This window comes from Prunus avium, chromosome 2 (assembly GCF_965620075.1).
Source record: "Prunus avium chromosome 2, drPruAviu1.hap1.1, whole genome shotgun sequence".
Taxonomy (NCBI): Eukaryota; Viridiplantae; Streptophyta; class Magnoliopsida; order Rosales; family Rosaceae; genus Prunus; species Prunus avium.
The window spans coordinates 6,659,789-6,679,461 of NC_142285.1; the positions used below are offsets into that span (position 1 = coordinate 6,659,789).

At 35.8% G+C, this 19,673-nt stretch overlaps 2 protein-coding genes across 2 annotated transcripts; both read right to left on the reverse strand.

Moving 5' to 3' along the window:
* Nucleotides 1-5,736: 5,736 nt before the first annotated feature.
* LOC110764920 (LYR family of Fe/S cluster biogenesis protein) lies at nt 5,737-7,612 on the reverse strand. Its single transcript, XM_021967969.2, has 2 exons — nt 7,340-7,612; nt 5,737-6,139 (listed from the first exon to the last, which is right to left on the reverse strand). Exons 1-2 carry the CDS (start codon nt 7,550-7,552, stop codon nt 5,954-5,956), a joined length of 399 nt encoding a protein of 132 aa, XP_021823661.1. The 5' UTR covers nt 7,553-7,612; the 3' UTR covers nt 5,737-5,953.
* Nucleotides 7,613-10,027: 2,415 nt separating this feature from the next.
* On the reverse strand, nt 10,028-10,856 carry LOC148296363 (protein FAR1-RELATED SEQUENCE 3-like). The gene is made up of 3 exons (XM_088248496.1): nt 10,586-10,856; nt 10,215-10,435; nt 10,028-10,036 (listed from the first exon to the last, which is right to left on the reverse strand). The coding sequence occupies exons 1-3, from the start codon at nt 10,854-10,856 to the stop codon at nt 10,028-10,030; spliced, it is 501 nt and encodes a 166-aa protein (XP_088104622.1).
* Nucleotides 10,857-19,673: the final 8,817 nt, after the last annotated feature.

The following is a 19,673-nucleotide window of genomic DNA, read 5'->3' on the forward strand; positions in this document are numbered from 1 at the left end:
CCCATAAATTACAAGCACTGCCACTATCAAGCCTAACAGAACAAAATAACTCAAAAAGCACCCAAAACAACCCTAACCCAAACTTATAAAAAAGCCCAAAGATTTTACCATCTCCAAAACCATAATTTTGTTCAAAAAAATGGAAAACAAAAACGTAACTTCCAGCCTGCGACTTCAATTAACCATCTCTGCCAAACGTCCCTTCAGTCACCGTCTTCATCAAAGTGTCTTCTTCATCTCTCGAAACCGAAACTCCATAACCACCACCAAGCTTGATCTACTTTCAAAAACAAACACCACACACTGACCTCCACCTACAAAACCAAGACAAAATTTCAGAGAACAATTTCAACAAGAAAACGCTTCAAAGGTAAGACATTTACAAACCAAACCTACACTATAATTTTGATTAATTGCTATAGAGTTCTAGTCTAGGGTAAGAACAGTATTTTAGATTCGAATCAAGGACAAAATCTTGAAACTATATTGGATTTCACTATTGCACTGACTGCTTACTACCAGTATTTTAGTCGCTAGTTTACTGTCATTCTGATTAATGGCTGTAAAGTTCCGATATAGGGTAATAACACTGCTTGTTTCCTCTGAAATTCTATTTTTGATGCATGTCTACCACTGTAAAGTTCCAGTATAGGGTATTAATACTGCTTGTTTCCTCTGAAATCCTATTTGTAATGCATGTCTACCACTGTATAGTTCCAGTATGTGGTAATAACACTAGTAAACGTGCATTAGAAATAGGATTTCATAGCAAACAAGCAGTGTTATTACCCTATACTGGAACTTTACAGTGGTATCCGTGCATTACAAATACGATTTCATAGCAAACAAGCAGTGTTATTACCCTAGACTGGAACTTTACAGTGGTAGATGTGCATTAGAAATGGAATTTCATAGCAAACAAGCAGTGTAATTACCCTAGACTGGAACTTAACAGTGGTAGACGTGCATTACAAATACGATTTCATAGCAAACAAGCAGTGTTATTACTCTATACTGGAACTTTACAGTGGTATCCGTGCATTACAAATACAATTTCATAGCAAACAAGCAGTGTTATTACCCTAGACTGGAACTTTACAGTGGTAGACGTGCATTAGAAATAGGATTTCATAGCAAACAAGCAGTGTTATTACCCTAGACTAGAACTTAACAGTGATAAACGTGCATTACAAATACGATTTCATAGCAAACAAGCAGTGTTATTACTCTATACTGGAACTTTACAGTGGTAGACATGCATTAGAAATAGGATTTCATAGCAAACAAGCAGTGTTATTACCCCATACTGGAACTTTATAGTGGTAGACATGCATTAGAAATAGGATTTCATAGCAAACAAGCAGTGTTATTACCCTATACTGGAACTTTACAGTGATAAACAGAAAAAACACGAATATACTCAGATTCAACTGAAAAAGCATACCTCAATTAATATGAAAACCAAATCGAATATCACAAATTTCTAACCACAGCTCAAACAGCAAATCCACAACCAAACCGAATATGAAATCAATCCAAATTATAAACAAAAACAAACTAAAATCACAATTTAAAACTCAAACGAATATCTAAATACAAATTAGAACGAAATTAGAAAATCCAACAGCGTACCTCCAAATCGGCAATAACAAAAATAAACATATAAAATCAAGAAGAATTGGATCTACAATTGCACATACATAAACACCAAAATCTAGGGTGTATTGATTAATTTCCAAAACTCCAAAATCTATCCTAACCACATACATAAACACCTAGAGCACGAAAAGTAAATGAAGTTTCATACCTTGATCGACGGAAACAATCGCCGGAGTCGCCAGAAACGACGTCGGAAAACTCAAAATCCACAGGCCTTTCCGAGCTCGTAATGGAGTCGTGAGTGGCTGATGTGGCTGGGCTTTAGCCTAGACTTGATCACCGGCCTTGGCCGGTCCTTTTCTGACTGGTCTCACGGCTGGCTGTCGCCGAAGCACCAAGATCGCTGGAGAGAGACGAGAGAGAGAGATCCCAAAATTTTTCAAAAAAACTAATTTAATACTAAATGGGTAATAGAGGTATTTCATTTATCTAATTAAACTAAAAAGGTAACAGCTGTCAGTTTTGGGTTTTTTTTGGGTGTGTTTATATATATTGAATGATATAGGGTATATTTATAGTTTTATGTCTAGGAATGGGTATTTCACTAAATTTCTATTCTTTATTCTTATTGATCTAATAAAATGTTATTGTTTTCTTTATGAAAAAAAGAATTACTACCATGAAACAAAATGTCAACTTGGAACCACTCAAGGTATAAATAAATGATTGCAACCGTTTAATTTTTAGGTTCTTTCTCACAGATTACTGAAGGCTGCTACTCATATAATTGTTAGGGGAGGTTTTCAATAGTAAAGACATCCTATTCTGGGCTATAAATAAATGATCGCAACTATTTAATATATCTTTTTATTTTTTACAAATGATATTCTACTTTAAACTAATCTAAACTACAGGGATGGGGATTCGAACTCTGGTGCCGAGTGGGGAGCAAGAGTAGGGAGCACATCCGCTCCAGCCAACTTGGGTAAGCCCATATCTATAAATTTGATATCATTAACATCACTAATTCTTGTCTGTATAAATGTATGGTTCATGTATATACATCTTACCTAAGTAAAAATTATATTATAAAACATTTTCCCCAACATGTTTTATAGACAAATTCTTTGTTTTATATGGTTTTATACATAATTTTACCATTTTTCTGAATCACCTTATACCAGGGGCAGATGCACATAGGGACTAATGGGGTCAAGCGACTTTATGACAGCTGAGAAAAGTAGTGGTCAAGCTCTGGTGCGACCTTATGGCGCGTTGTTGTGCGACCCCAAGGCGCACACCAAGTGCTCGATGAAATGCCCAGTAGAGGAGGAAGAAGCTTGTGCATAGTGCACGCGAGCCTTTTTTTAAAAAAAAAACCACTTGGACAAAACAACGCCGTTTTGGTCTAGGTGTGTTAATTTTATTTTTTTTAAAACCTGGCTTCAAAATGACGTCATTTTGGAAGCCATGTTTTTTATTAAAAATAAAAATAAAAATCGCCAACAGTAGTTTATCTTCCCCTCCTGATTCCAACAGCCATTCATTGCCAAAAGACCCAATTTTTTTTTTCAAAATTCCCTCTCCTCTTAAAACCTTAACTAATCCCCAACCTCCACTACACCACCACCAACCAATACAAGTTGCCGTCGTTGCCGACGGCCTTTTGCTGCCGCTGCGATCGCTTCTCATAAAGTCAAGTGAGTGATAATTTTACATATATTATTTTGGGCTTTGGATAATTTTAATGAAATTAATATATCTTTCATGAATTATAATTTATTGGTATGGTGAAATTGATTGATTTTCTTATTTGGATTAGAATTTTTTGATATTTTGATATTGAGTGATTTTGTTATTTGGATAATTGTATTAGAGTTTATATTGATTGATATTATTATTTGGATTAGATTAGAGTAGTCTTTATAATTGATTGATTGAATTATTATGTGTAGAAAAAAATTATCATGGAACGATACTTTAAGAGAAAAGTGCCTATGGATGGTGAGTCTAAACCGGGTAGTTCAAGTGCAAGAGCAAGAGCTATTGACTTAGATGAAATATTGGTTGATCTTCAAGTAGACCCTGGACTAAGAACTCAAATGACGAATTATAGTCTTAATTAATCATCAAGATGAGATCCTAAGCTAGATGAAATCGTAACTTGTATTGTTAGTTTTGTATTGTTAGATGAATTAGATAAAATTGTAGCTTGTATTGTTAGTTTTGCCATGAATTATGAATGAAAATACTATCTTTATGTTTTTTAGTGTTATTTTCTTTATAAAAAAATTTCGACACTCCCCAAGAGCTCACAATCTTGCGTCCGCCACTGCCTTATACCAACAAAGTTATAATAACACAAAAAAGGAAAGATATTTTTGAAGCACCTCGAATCAAAATCACCTTACAAAGTGGCATTAAACTATCATTGTGGATAATCTTTTATTTCTTTATACCACAAAAATATTTGAACCAAACCCACTTGGATTTCGGTGATGATGATGGAAAAAGTTACGAGAGAGCCGAGAAGAGATGTGCTGCATTTAAATTATTGCAATCTCTAGACGTCTCCTTCTGAAAAAAACAATTAGAAATCGTCCACTTTCCGAGGACAATTCAATTTTTTAATTGCCTTTTCTAATGTTCAGTGCTTTGACATGAATTGTTTTTTATCTTTTTCTATTTCTGTTCTTTTATTTATTTGCTTTGCTGAAAATTGTGTCAGCATCAATACTGCCAATCTCGTTTACAACTCACAGCCAGTTGAGGAGTTAAAATCCTCTGCATCTAGTCTCCACTAGCCATTCCCACTCCCTCTGACTCTCCTCTTTTCCCGAAGGAGGACCGTTCGGTGGCATTTTCAAAGGGCCGTTTTCATTTGCTGAGCCCAAAAATGAGTGAATGAGGGGGGGTTTAAGAATTCTATAATAAGGTTGTTATCTAAGGCCTAGAGCACCTCCAGCCCTGCTCTTTTGCCCGGGCAGGAGGGGGCATAGGCCCAACAATTGGCTTCAGCACGCAACATCAAGACCGGGCAGTTGATGGGGTCCACACGCCTGGGCAGCCCCAAAAGCAAATCTTACTTGGGCTGTTGTCTGGGTTTGCTGATGTCATCGATGATGTTAGCAACGAAAATAAATTTTAAAAGAAAATAATAACCAAAATTTTTAGAATTTTTATATATATATAAATACCTAGTCATATTTTCACTTCCCATGCCAAAATTAATGTTTTAAGTATAAAAATTAGAAAATAAATAGTAATTGCCCTTGCCCTTGCCCTTGGGTGTGGAAACAAAAAAGGTAAGGGCTGCCAGAATAGTGACAAACCTTGCTACTCCGGGCAAGAGGATCTCTAGGCCCTCCAATCCCATTTACAATGGCCAAGGCTTGCCAAGGCAAGCGCTGGGCTCCACCAGCTTGGTCAAGGCTAAAGGCGCAAGACTTACTTGGGTTGCTGCCTGGACAAGCTAATCTCACGCTGACATCATTGTGATGTCAACAACTAATTTAAATACCAAAAAATTCAAAAAAATTAAAAGAAAAAAAACCAAATATTTCTTCTTTTTTTTCTTTCTATAAATACCAAGCCATATTCTTTACTTCCCACACCAAAACTCCATACAAATTTCTTTTCTCATATCTCATGTAAATAGTTGTTGCCCTTGGGTTGACATGGCAATGGGTGAGAATATATCAAAAAAATTGCTAAGACAATCACTATTCACATGAACAGTAACTGCCCTAGCCTTCCCTTGCCTTTTGCCATGGCAAATGGGTGGAAGTGCTTTAAATGAGGCCCTCTTTCTTAATCATTGGATTAAATTGGTTAGTCGTTAGATCAAATTGGTTAGTTTGACCCAACGGTTAAGAGATAAGACCTCATCTCAGAGCCTTAGATAAGATACTCACTACGGAATTACTTGTAAAAAAGGCTTCTTTTTCGCCAAGGTAAATTGGCCAATGCTAGAGTATCAAAACAAGAGAATATGCGGAACCAGAAAAGTGTGAACCCATTAACGATGACTGCATAAATTTCTAAACTTCAATCCCCAGAATGATGGTCACCCAACATTTAACCAGTTTGGCCCGGAGAAAATGGCAAAAATTTCTCAATCCCAACACATAAGAGGAATGCAAAAATAAAAGTCTCATGTGACATTACTGCACATAGTTTCTTGTTTTTTCATAACATTAATTACTTCATAAAAACCCGAAATTCAGTTATGACCCAGTGACCTTAACAATCTACATCCAACTGAGAGATACAAAAAACATTGTCAAGTACACCTTTATTTAGGAAGCCCCAAAAGCAAAGTCTCATGTGAGCACATCCAGGGAGCAGCGGAAATTCAAAAATAATTGCTCTTATAAAAATCTTTGAGAAAACCAGAGGCCCCCTGATCCTTGGTGCCCAAATCCTGCACAAGCCCATGGTGACCCACCACATACTGGCCAATGATGTGGTGTCGCTGCTTTGCATGCTCAGTGATGTTATTTAACTCTTCCATTGCCTTGAAGAGAAGCATATCGATGACCTGCAAATTAATACTATCCAGAAAATGAGAATTGTTTATAAGCCACAAATCAGAATAACATTTTAGCAAGCAGGTGCAGGTAGTGCCTAAATTCCTGGTTATAGTTTCCACAATTCTGATTAATTTCGTTCCATTGTTTGACTCAATCAAGCTCCATGATCATAATGATTCAAGGACCTTTTAGCCTGAGCGTTCCCTAATATTACTTTCAGGCAGTATTAGAGATCCTCAAAGAGTTGAGAAAAATCTACCATAACTCCATAAACATATAGAGACAGAAACCATTTGAAGAACACTACCGAAAAACATTATAATGTAACATATGCGCAAGAAGGATAGGTGACAAAAGATTTCTTAACATTGAATGATTTATCTTCACAAATTATCGGAACCTAATTACATATGCATACATAGTACACCCAATGTCTGGTCTTCACCCATGAATTCCTGCTGATATTAGCACAGATCAAATAAATTGGGGGCCAGTACCAAGGAGAAATTCAAACCTAGACTTGCACTCGTGTGTGACACCGAAACAGGACCCTCAAAAGATCTCTACCAATCAAAGTTTTTAGTCATCCATTATTCCCAAGAATTGAATATTAAAGCTGCCAGGGTGTAGGACAAAAACTAATAACACTAATACTCCTCTGTTTAGGATGTAAGACAACAGTAATTTAGACACACAAAACTCCCATCATTGTGTGGCCTCCACTACCACTATAGAGGCCTAACAAGTGAAATTTAATACAAATTGCAATATTGCAATTGCAAAGATTCGAGCTTCAATCTCCTGGCTATGATACCATGTTAAGAAATTTCAGTTAAACACAAGTACCAAAAAGCTTCAGCTTCAATAACCATCAATTTATTGCATTCCCAAACAGCAACAAAAATGAGCCAAAACAATGTGTTTCTGAGTGAAAATTTTCGGAAATTCTGATACAAAGTAGAAATGCTGCATCTAAAATCACTCATAGTGGGCACGATCCCTGAATTTCAACCTAAATTCATTCAAAGACTTGGCACAAATTGAAGAATGAATACAAGATCAGACAGCTCCATTTCATAATAAAATTCCCAATTTGATTGCAAAATGAAGGTTTCTTGTAGGCAAATACGAAATTCCAGACATTTTACTCGGATTATAAAACGGCATCGTTTCGTATAGTTTGAGGGGAGAGAGAGAGAGAGGGAGACCTTAGGGTTAGTGACAGAGGAGTTCTTGCGGATCTCGGAGGCGACGACGGAGCGGAGGTGAGAGGGCGCAACGACGTCGTCTAGGTTGTAGATTTCCATGACGGTGGGTATGGATCTGCAGGCGGCCCTGAAGAAGTCGAAGACTCGGTGCCTGGCTTCTTCCAGAGAGACCGAGTTGGGCGGCACCTTCACGGCGCGTTGAATAAACGACATTTTTCCTCAACTCACTCACTGAGTTCTGTCTCGCACTACTCTCCGAGACGCAGGCTATTGGGGAAGGTTATCATGTGGTGAACACAAGCCGAACGGTGTCGTTTCAAACTTTCAGCTGCTTTTTGTTTGTATGTATTTTCCTTTTTTCTTTTTTCTTTTTTGTTTTCCTATCCTTTTTATAATTTGTAAATTAAATAAGTTTATTCTGCTAAACCAAAAAAAAAAAGTTAAATAGTATGTATAAAAATTAATGATCCATATACTATTACGAATCAATACTCAAATGTCATGTGATTGCCCCTGAATCAATGATCTATATACTATTAAGAGGAGATGTAGAAGGTTTTTATTTTATTTTATTTTATTTTTTTTATAATTATAAAAAAAAAATTAATTTTTAATTTTAATTTTTGCCAAAGAGATATAGAAGTATTTGAGACACAACATGTTGTACATGCAGAAGTCATAAAATTGATGAGACCTATTAAAGTTTGCCACTAGTAAGAGCATTTCCACTCGTTGGCTAATAATAAAAGGGTAATGCTAGGCTTATCACATTTTTCATACCACATTTGTATCATATCTCTAATAGAGGTGGAGCCCATCAATACAATAGGGCCCACCTCTATTAAAGATGTGGTACAAATGTGATATGAAAAATGTGGTAAACCTAGCATTTTCCATAATAAAATGGATAATAACTTTTCTATTAGTTTAGAGATAATTTTTTATCAGATCGAATAAGATATAGGGTAATTCTATTCACCTTCGACCCATTTACAGGTCTAGGCGATGGGTAGATATGTGGTTATGGATTGTGTGAGGATTCCTTATTATTATTATTTTTTACTAATGGTGAGCCAACTGAAATTTGTTAGCCGACAAGGGCTTTAGACAAGGTGACTCTCTATCACCATACCTCTTCTTCTTATTATGTGCGAGGGTTTGACTTACTTGCTAAGGTTGAGAGAATGGGCCATTTGAGTGTCCATTTGCAGGGGAGCTCTTATAGTAAGCCACCTTTTCTTTGCGGATGACATCACTACTAAAAAATTGGGCTAAAAGCACGAATTCTATTTGTGCTCTTTATGTAAAATAGCTTGGATAATCGTGCTCTGTGAAGTAGCCCACGGTGCAGCCACTTTAAAGTGGTCGGTTTGCTGTACAGCAGTTTCCATTGATTATAGAGCACAAATATGTTGCTTCATGGAAGATATTTAGAGCACAAATGAAGCATTTGTGCTTCTATTTTGACAAGTGATTAAAGTGTCAGATGGCCTAATTTGATAGGTGTGACTTGAGCACAATTTCAAAATCGCGCTCAATGGATATATATATATATATACAGAGCTTCCATTGAGGGACACCCTTGTAGGGCCCACTCTGCATTGCATTTCACTAATCCAAACCATATATATTTTAGATAATCATTCAAAGATCATCTCTACAAAAAATCACTTGAATCTGATATCGTTTGACCACTCAATTGTGTTATTAAAATTTAAGTACTTTCTTGAAGCATTGTGTTCATTGATTTTGTTAGTCTAAATTAGATGCCTTAATAATTTTTAATTTGTCTGATTTTTTTTTCTAGGGATGATTTATGAATGAAGACTTGAAAAATATATGGTTTGGATTGTTTGAAAAAAATTCGTAGGGTACCCTAAAGGGTGTCCCTCAAATAAGCTTGGATGTGTATTAATTGACAAAACTTAAAGCCACACGCAGCATCTCTTTGTTGTTTTTTTTTCACGTGCAAGTGGCAGCCTCAACTTTAATGATTATTGAACTAATTTAATATTATATTCTCCTTACCATACTTTTCTATCTCCTTTTTGCCTTTTCTTTCATTCTTTTTGTTTTTTGTTTTATTTTCTGTTTTTTCTCACTTTGAAACCATTTCTCACTCTCATACTTTTCTCTAACAATTTTTTCATTCTCTTTTTTTTTCTTTCCCTTCTCTAGCTTTTTCTCAATTTTTCATTATGTTCCTTTTTTTTCCGTCATTTTTCTCTCTTTGAAACCAATTGTCATTGTTTGTTTGATAACTATGTTTTCTTTATTATTGACATGCCCCAGGAAGAAAAAATACTTTAAGAAAATAATGCCTTATTATTAAGAAAAAGTTAAAAGAACTCATGAAATATAAAAGTTCTACAAATTACTTGTCCTTGCAGCATCTCTGTAAGAAAAATTATATATAAAAAACCCTAAAAGATTCACATGTCCTCATTTTTATTCGCACAATCAAGACTCAAGTTAAAAGACTCAATTACTTGGTTCAAATTCATCTTTGTAAGAAAAATTATATATAAAAAAAAAACTAAAAGATTCACATGTCCTCATGTTTATTCGCACAGTCTAGACTCAAGTGCAAGATATCCCATATTCATGACTGCAGTATGCAGCCCACATTTGTACTTCTAAGTAATTTTTAGCCTGCTAGAGGAAAAATAAATATCAGAATGTGTTACTTCAATTTTCCTGTCAATGAATTAACACACATATAAACATCAATATTACCCATGGAGAAAGAACTCTCATCTGTATCAAATAAATTTGAATTTGCATCATCGCATCTACATCATGGGAAAACAATAATTAAGAGGATTGATGCAATATTCATATATAAGAAATTTGAATAATAATTACACATACTCACCCATTTATTTAGCATCGGACAATTTCTTTTATCATGTGATTGTCCAATTTTTCCGCATCCATGATAACACCTACTCTTACTCTTTGCTTTCTCTTTTCTTCTTTTTAGTCGTTTTCCACAACCTTTTGCTCTAACGGGAAGTGGTTCATTAAACTTGTGTGCTCGAGTAGTACTACATTTTTCAGGAACTCCACTTGTAGTATCAACTATAGGTTTGATATCTTCATGCGCATTTTATAATTTTTTTGCTACGATGTCACTTGCTTCTTCGTTTGTCATAGCTTTATCAATTACATCTGAAGCAACTTGAAACAATCTAATTCGTCTAACAAGAAACGATTTTTTTTTCTAAAAATCATTTAATTCTAGACCGTCATCATCAAAAACTCTATCTAAATTTTCAATTTTAGTCCATCTCTTCAAGATGTATTGATGTGGCAAATAAGTGAATCGCATAGTATTAAAAAATGCCAAAATGCGTCTACATGTGATTCCTTGACTCTCAAATTTTTTGCAACTACATGAAACTAAATCCAATTCTTTTTCATAAACAATTTCTCGCACTCTGGAACCATGGTCATTGTTTCTCCTCTTAACTTTGTACACACAATAATTGGCGGTCTCACTTGTCAGCTCAACCATATATAACAAACTATGCCATAATTCATCTTGAAATTCATAGAAAATTTTACATGTGTAAGTCCCAACCATTTGATTATTATAAATAAACCCAATCCTAGACATGTATTTATAATAAAAACCCACACACTATTTAAACATAGAAGCACACCCAAAATCAACAATTGTATATTTTTTGGGTGTGTTTATAGATGGGTTTTGAGTGTGTGTAATGATGGGTTTTGGGTGTGTTTATAAAGTGTTTTGGGTGTTGGGTTTTTTTATAATTTCAGCCCCCATTTTAGGTGTTTTAGTGAAACTCCCTTGATTATTTTCCATCTCTAATGGCAATTTCAACACAGGTTTCTCATTCTTATCAATATGATCAGCACTTAACTCCTGATGACGTTGTAGTACAAGTGCCCTACTTAACAGTGTTATTAAGTCGGTTAAAGGTTTTTTGTTTTGTTTTTGGAAAACATATTTCTTGAAGAATGCATGGCAACTTTCTACTTGTTGGCTACTTGTCATTCTGGCTGAAAAAACATGATTCACATATGCAAGAACCCAACTTGAACAAATTTCATACAATGACCATAACCAGTCATTATCTTATGACTCACTTTTTTCCACAATCTTCATCCACTTTGAGTCAAACTCTTCTGTGCTTTTTGATTCCCATATGCATTTTCTAAAATCTTCAAAATAATCTCTATATTTGACCCCACCTAACCTTAGAATTTATCTAGTATGTGCCAACTGCAATACTTGTGAGTTATATTTGGAAAAACTTCTACAATGGCTTTTGTCATTGCTGGATCTTGATAAGTAATAATCATTTTAGGGGAACCTCCAGGCATGGCTTTCTTAAATTTCTTAAATAGCCAAAGAAAAGAATTAGTTGTCTCATCACTTAGGAATGAACAAGCAAACACTGTTGTTTGACCATGATTATTGACCCCTACAAATGGTGCACATATCATACCATATCAATTAGTGTTATAAGTACTATCAAATAGAACCACATCGCCAAAAAACGTGTATGCCTTCCTAGATTTTGTGTCAGCCCAAAAACAAGGAGTAATTCTATCTTCTTCATCAGCCTCAATCTTAAAAGTGAAGGACGGATTCTTTTTGTGCTCTAGCTGGAAATGCCCATACAACATATCTGCATCATGTCCCTTTAACCCATTACGCAAATTCCTTTCATTATTGTAAATATCCTTCTCTAGGCATCCAACATTTTCTATCTCTAACCCCCCCCCCCCAAAGGTTCATTCCAAGAAGGCTAAATTGTTGATGTGTAGGTATATTTGCTGCTGAAAATAGTTGGGTTATACACTTATGAGAATTTGAAACTGTATGATGAGACCTTAACAAGTGTACTCTTTTAAGACTTGTTAATGGGCGGTTGTGACCCTCCACAAATAGGTTGACTACATAGGTTCCAGATTTCAACTTCACCACAACAAGCTTTGCCTTACAACCCTCTCGAGTAATACCTCTACGCCTTTTTTTCTCACCAACTCCTTTAACGGGCACTTCTTCTTTAGAACACACATACTCCTTTCGTAGGATTTCATTAGTTTCCTTATTCTTCCTACTAGAATTGATTCTGACAATGAAACCAGCTTCCTTGGCATAATTATTGTAGAACTCATGAGCATCATCTAATGACTCAAACCTTTGGCCTGATTTTGGCTTGTGGTCATCTCTTAGTTGTGGTATGTATATTTTGTCACACGAATCTGAATTTAATCCATGTTGCCACCCCTTCAGAATGACCATCTAATTCTATGGCCATGTAATCCATCTTGATGAAACGACTACAATGAAAACAATAAATAAAAAAAATCATAAAAATAAGAGAATAATATTTCTAAAAGAAAAAACAAAGAAAAAAAAACAAAGAAAATTACTAAACAACTGTGTGCCTATATAATGAAAAACTTAGGTCAAGAAATCATGATAGGCAAATTGGAATAACAAGCACAATTAAGATAATTTTTTTGGTCTGAAACACAAATAAGATATTAAATATTATAATATGAGTAAAAAAAAAAACTAAAAAAAAACTAAAATAGCACTTGAACTTGGAAGAATGAGTTGAGTTGTAGGGTTATGGTCTGATGTGATGGGGATGCCAAAGTCAGAAAGATGCAGATAAGATGGAGGCGTTGATACAATTAATTAAAGTAAACCTCTTGGACTGCCCGTGGCCTTTTCAGTTTGATATAATATTAAATTACTTCAATAATCAATAAAGTTGAGGCCGCCACTTGCGTGTGAAAAAAACACACTAAAGAGCTGCTGTGCGTGGCTTTAAGTTTTGTCAATTAATACATATCAAAGCTGCAGTACCATTGGATTGATTTAACGTTTCAGCTTTAGTGTCCGCATTTTAATTAAAATCCAGTCATCCTGATGTGAGCAAAACTGATATCAGTGAGCTTCTATTGAGGGATTCCTCAAATAAGCTTATTTGAGGGACATCTTTGTAGGGCCCACTCTGCATTGTATTTCACTAATCTAAACCTGTATTTTGTAGATATTCATTCAAAGATCATCTCTACAAAAAAATCACTTGAATCCAATATCATTTGACCATTCAATTAAATTATTGAAATTTAAGTACTTTCTTGAAGCACTATGTTTATTGATTTTGTTGGTTTCAAATAGATGCCTTAATGATTTTCAATTTGTCTGATTGTTTTGCAAGGATGATCTATGAATGAAGACTTGAAAAATAGACGGTTTAGATCATTGAAAAAAAATTTGTGCGGTACCCTAAAGTGTGTCACTCAAATAAAATTATTTCAACGCTCCAAACCATCTATTTTTCAAATCTTCATTTATATATCATCCTTGCAAAAAATCAGACAAATTGGAAGCCGTTTCGATATCCAATTGTATCTTACAAAATCAATGATCACGTTGCTTCAAGAAAGTACTAAAATTTCAATAATTCAATTGAGTGGTCAAATGATATCGGATTCAAGTGATCTTTTGTAGAGATAATATTTGAATGAGTATCTACAAAATAGACGATTTGGATTAGTGAAATACAATATGGAGTGGGCCCTACAAGAGTGAGGGATTTATTTGAGGGATCCCTCAACTGAAGCTCCCTATATATATATATTACATTTATAATTTTAAATGTTGGCGCTAAAACTGAACGGACAGAGATGAGTGCAACTTACAAGAGATGTGGACGATCCAAGAGATCGATTGAGTGTTAGATGGAGATTCTTCCTGTCTTCGGATGCTGATCCTGAATAGAAGATAAGCGAAGCTCGTGAGGTCTATGGAACCGGTGTGGAACCAGCTTAAGACCCTCCGATGCTCAAATAAGATTGTTTCTAAGAGCTCTTGTTGTTGACCATATAAAAGTATAAAAGTCAAACTGAAAAGTCTTACCCCTGTATTGTAGTGGAGGGGCTTATTTATAGAGGGCATTTTGCATGCTCTTAGTACTCATTTCCGATGTGGGACTCGTGGGAGGGCCCTCTGAGGTTGACACGAGTCCTTAGATATTTTGGGCTGATACTTCGAGGTTGATTCTGTACAATCGGTAGGGGATGCCGATTGTAGACGGGCTGGGCCAGTAATGGCTGTTCGTAGCTTTGAGATAACACCATCGGTGGCCGATGCCGATTGTCCAAGGGCTTGGGTACTTGGGTGAGTTCAAGAGATCCACGTGTCGTTGTACAAGTGGAGGGTCAGATATGGTACAAACTATCTAGCATCGGAAAGCGAAGCGACGCATCGGGATACGAAACGACGCGACTCTTCACAGCCATGCCGACACGTGTCACGCATGCACGGGGGAAACCAAACGTTCAGTTGAAACGCTTCTAACCCTCAGAGACGCTTCAACTTCCCGAACGTGACGGCTCTAGCCACCTTCGAGCACAACTCCACTAGCCAACGGCAGGCGCACATTATTGAGTTCTCACTCACCTCTCGTGCCGAACGGCAGCCGCACACTGATGAGTTCTCACTCACCACTCGTGCCGAACGGCAGGCGCACATGAATGAGTTCTCACTCACCTCTCGTGCCGAACGGCAGACGCACATGGATGAGTTCTCACTCACCTCTCGTGCCGAACGGCAGGCGCACATGGATGAGTTCTCACTCACCTCTGGTGCCGAACGGCAGGCGCACATGGATGAGTTCTCACTCACCTCTCGTGCCGAACGGCAGACGCAAATGGATGAGTTCTCACTCACCTCTCGTGCCGAACGGCAGGCGCACATTGATGAGTTCTCACTCACCTCTCGTGCCGAACGGCAGACGCGCATTGATGAGTTCTCACTCACCTCTCGTGCCGAACGACAGCCACAACTTAATGAGTTTTCACTCATCCCTTGCAACAATCGGCAGAGCACGCCGTCTCGTATCCAAGCTCACTCGCTCGGGCACTTGGAGGACTACATACCACCATCAGCAACTATGAGACCATTGTGTCCGGGTCAGAATGCCGAATACATATTCAAGTCCCCAACTGAGAAGCTTCTCAATTGGAAACTTGGGGGACTACTGTTTGTACCATATCTGACCCTCCACTTGTACAACGACACGTGGATCTCTTGAACTCGCCCAAGTACCCAAGCCCTTGGACAATCGGCATCCCTTACCAATTGTACAAAATCAACCTCGAAGTATCAGCCCAAAATATCTAAGGACTCGTGTCAACCTCAGAGGGCCCTCCCACGAGTCCCACATCGGAAATGAGTACTAAGAGCATGCAAAATGCCCTCTATAAATAAGCCCCTCCACTACAATACAGGGGTAAGACTTTTCAGCTTGACTTTTATACTTTTATATGGTCAACAACAAGAGCTCTTAGAAACAATCTTATTTGAGCATCGGAGGGTCTTAGGCTGGTTCCACACCGGTTCCATAGACCTCACGAGCTTCGCTTATCTTCTATTCAGGATCAGCATCCGAAGACAGGAAGAATCTCCATCTAACACTCAATCGATCTCTTGGATCGTCCACATCTCTTGTAAGTTGCACTCATCTCTGTCCGTTCAGTTTTAGCGCCAACATTAAAAAACTAAGCACAATTTGAAACTATGCTCAATACTATAAGTTGGTTTTTTTAAAATAAAAAGAACTAAGTACAATTTGAAACCATGCTTAGTACAATAATTTTTTTAAAAATAAAATAAAAAGAGAAAACATATTAACGCGTGTTTCCAACTTCATTAACTTTTCCTCTGTTCTTGCACACGTGTGCTTACTGTGCAACATTAAAACCACTGTAACTACCATTTTTGGGGATGTCAATAAAAATCAATAATTTTGGCAAAAATTAAAAATAAAATAAATAATTTTATTAAAAAAGAATAATTTAATAAGGAGGAAAAATAAGTCCTATTGGAACATTTCCAAATCCTATACATTTAGCGTTTTATCCAACTACCCTTTAGCACTTTATCAGTGCCACAATATAAAGCCACTGGATACCATAAAAATCATATAAATATGTGTTTGTACATAAAAAGAAATAAACTATTATCACTTTAACAATGTCCAACATTGTAGCGAAACAAAAATTATAAACATTAAAACACATACTAACATTATAGGTTGCAAGTACATAAGTATAACATAAAAATTCATTAATTTGCAGCATTACAGTTGGATTCATTCACAAAGTAAACCTACACATACTACCAAAAACATCTACTTCAATGTACATCTTCATCTTCTAAACCTGGTCAACAATCTAAATGCAATTCACAACACCTGCCTAATATCATGTACATGTGTTGGCCATCAAAAGGCTCAACTTGTGGTAAAAAGAGAAACCCAAAAATTGAAGGCATAGTCTCACCAAGTTAGCAAAACAATAATCTAATTCATGCTTCAAGCTCCACAAAATATTATCCAAGCCCCAGCACAAAACAATCATCTAACTTATGCTTCAAAATATTATCCAACCCTAAACTCATCTAACCACCAACAGTCATCTAACTTGTCCATCCCCAAACCAGTGTAGCAGCAAGCATCTAGTGCCTCCGCTCACAAAAGGGCCGACTCTGATGCTAATACTATCGAAGGAGATAGGGGTTTATATAGGAAAACTATTTAAATTGAAAAATCAAATCCGGGCCAAAAGGCAACTGTTAGAGCATTCACAATCATGCTCCCTATTTTTTTAGCTAAAATTTAGCTTCAAACACAAAAAAGCTATTTTAGGAGCTCTCTAAAAAATTTCAACTCCAACCATACTCTCTAATTTGGAGAATCATAAATGCTTTACTTCTTTTTGTCATAATAAACTACAAAACAATTTAAATGGCGATCATCAAAGAAATGGCGGCTATTCCCAACTTCAATTAGATCTTATTGAACACTTGTGGCAACATGCAGGAGAATATGAAACTAGTAATTTGAATTTATATTATTACTACGTAATTTGAAAGGATTGTTATTCAATTTTAATATTCTATGGTTTTATGCTTTGAAAGAATTGGCTGTCAGAACAATAAATCATGTGAAAATAATTATATAAAAAAGTGTTTGTGTTTTGCAAAATACCTACAGGGAAAAGAAATTTAAAAAAGAAGGGGTGTTTGTGTGCTGCAAAATATCTACAGCGAAAAGAATTTTAAAAAAAATTGCTTGTGCTTTGCAAAACACCTACAGCAAAAAGAATTGAAAACCAAAAAAGTGCTGCAAAATACTACAGCGAAAAGAAATGATAAAATTGTTAAAAATATATGCTTGTGTTTTGCAACGTGGAAAGGTGATTCAAAAATATAAAATGCAGAAAAAAATAAAATTAAAAACATCTTTAAATAAATGTTTAAAATAATAATAAAATGTAGTAGCATTTAACTTTAGGGAGCCACTGGAAGCCCTCTCTCTCTCCTCATATTTAGGAGCTCATAGAGGTCTCCCTATTTTAGGAGTTGGATAGGGAGCATGATTGGAGGTGGGTTTTTTCAAGAGAGATTCACTATTATACCCAATATAGGAGCCAAAATTATAAAAAAACCTTAGATATGAAATGGACTTTAGAAACACACCCAAAGCCCATTTACAACATAACAAAAATGATTTTAACTTCTTTTAAATTACAAAGCTGCCATTGATTTCTTAAAACAAACCCAATCCCAAAATCTCATAAAAAAAAGCCCAAAACATTCAATAGGGTATTAAAGTAATAATTAAAATTAAATTCAATAGGGTCAGCTGTCATTTTTTGGGTTTGTTCATAGAAATTAAAAGGTGTAGGGTTTATTTATAGTTTTAGTGCTAAGAATGGGTATATAACTAAATATCTCTTTTTTCAATTCCTCCCTAAATTTTAGCTAAGGAGGTAGTTTAGGGAGCCCATTGTGAATACTCTTATGATGTTATGGTATGCCAGGTGGCTTAGTGTGCTACTTGCTTTGTAATTTGCCTCCTTCAATTTTGGGGTGCTTATTGTTGAATGTATTACTTGTTATTAGTTATGCCTTTTGTTGACTTGATTTTGAATCTTCCCAATGCTTCGTTTTCTTATGTCTATGGTATATAATATGTCAATAAAACAGGTTAGGGCATGGGGTAGAATAAAAGTTGGTTAATATATATATGGGGTTTGATGAATTTGACTTGTATCACTACTACAAAAAACACTTTGCGCGACGAATGATTTTTGGTCGCGCAAAGGAAAATTTAGTAGCGCAAAGTTTGCGCGACGAAATTTTGGTCGCGCAAGTTTTGTCGCGCAAAACTCGTGGAGAAAGGGTTTGCGCGACGGTGAAAATTCTTCGTCGCACAAAGCCACTTTGCGCGACGAAGGATAACAACTTGCGAGACGAATCATGACAACTTTGCGCGACGAAAATAACAACTTTGCGCGACGAATATTAATTACTTCGCGTGACGAATCCTGAAAACTTTGCGCGACGGACAATAACAACTTTGCGCGACGAATATTAATTACTTTACGCAACGAATATTATCTACTTTGCGCGACGAATAATATCTCCTTTGCGCAACGAAAGTTAATGTCACGCAAGTGTATTTTGCGCGACGAATGTTAACGTCGCTCAAAGGTTTGCGCGACGAAATATTCATTTTTTGAAAATTTTAAACTAAAATAAACTAATTTAATAGTTTGCGCGACGAAATATTTTGTCGCGCAAGGTTTTTGACATTTTTTTATTATTATTTCTCTTATATCAATTTCATTATATTAATTTTTTTAAATTTAATTTAATTGTATGATTTTATTTTTCTTCATTACTTTAATTTAAATTGACATATTCAAAATAAAATTACATAAGAAAAATAGTGATCAAATTATCCAATATACATAATATTCAAAATGTACACTTAAATTAACAAAGTACAATAATAAAATCTACAAGCCTCTTATATCAAATCCTCAACTTTAGCCATCAAAGCCTCAACAATTCCCTACAAAAAAAAAAAAAAACAAATATTGTCAAATAACAAAACAATAACATAAAATAATGACAAATAATTGGCATTAACTCAAAACTAACTCCAAAAACACATATTAATGAAAAAAATTTAAAATTTACAGAGAAGTGAGTGTGAGAGAATTAGAGAAGATAGTGAGAGAGAGATGAGAGAGTGAGTGTAAGTGAGAGTGAGAGATGATGAAAAGAGAGATGAGAGAGAGAGAGAGAGAGAGAGAGAGATGAGAGATTAAGTGAGAGGAGTGAGTGTGAGAGAATTAGAGAAGATAGTGAGAGAGAGAGATGAGAGAGTGAGTGAGAGTGAGAGATGATGAAAAGAGAGATGAGAGAGTGAGTGAGAGAGAGAGAGATAGTGAAGAGAGAGATGAGAGATTAAGTGAGAGGAGTGAG

Coding starts and splice junctions, on each gene's coding strand:
- LOC148296363 (XM_088248496.1), bottom strand. CDS start 10,856: ATGGTTGAGCTGACAAGTGAGACCGCCAATTATTGTGTGTACAAAGTT. Junction 10,436..10,585: donor TAGAGTTTTTGATGATGACG/GTCTAGAATTAA, acceptor ATGCGCATGAAG/ATATCAAACCTATAGTTGAT.
- LOC110764920 (XM_021967969.2), bottom strand. CDS start 7,552: ATGTCGTTTATTCAACGCGCCGTGAAGGTGCCGCCCAACTCGGTCTCT. Junction 6,140..7,339: donor CCTCTGTCACTAACCCTAAG/GTCTCCCTCTCT, acceptor ATTAATTTGCAG/GTCATCGATATGCTTCTCTT.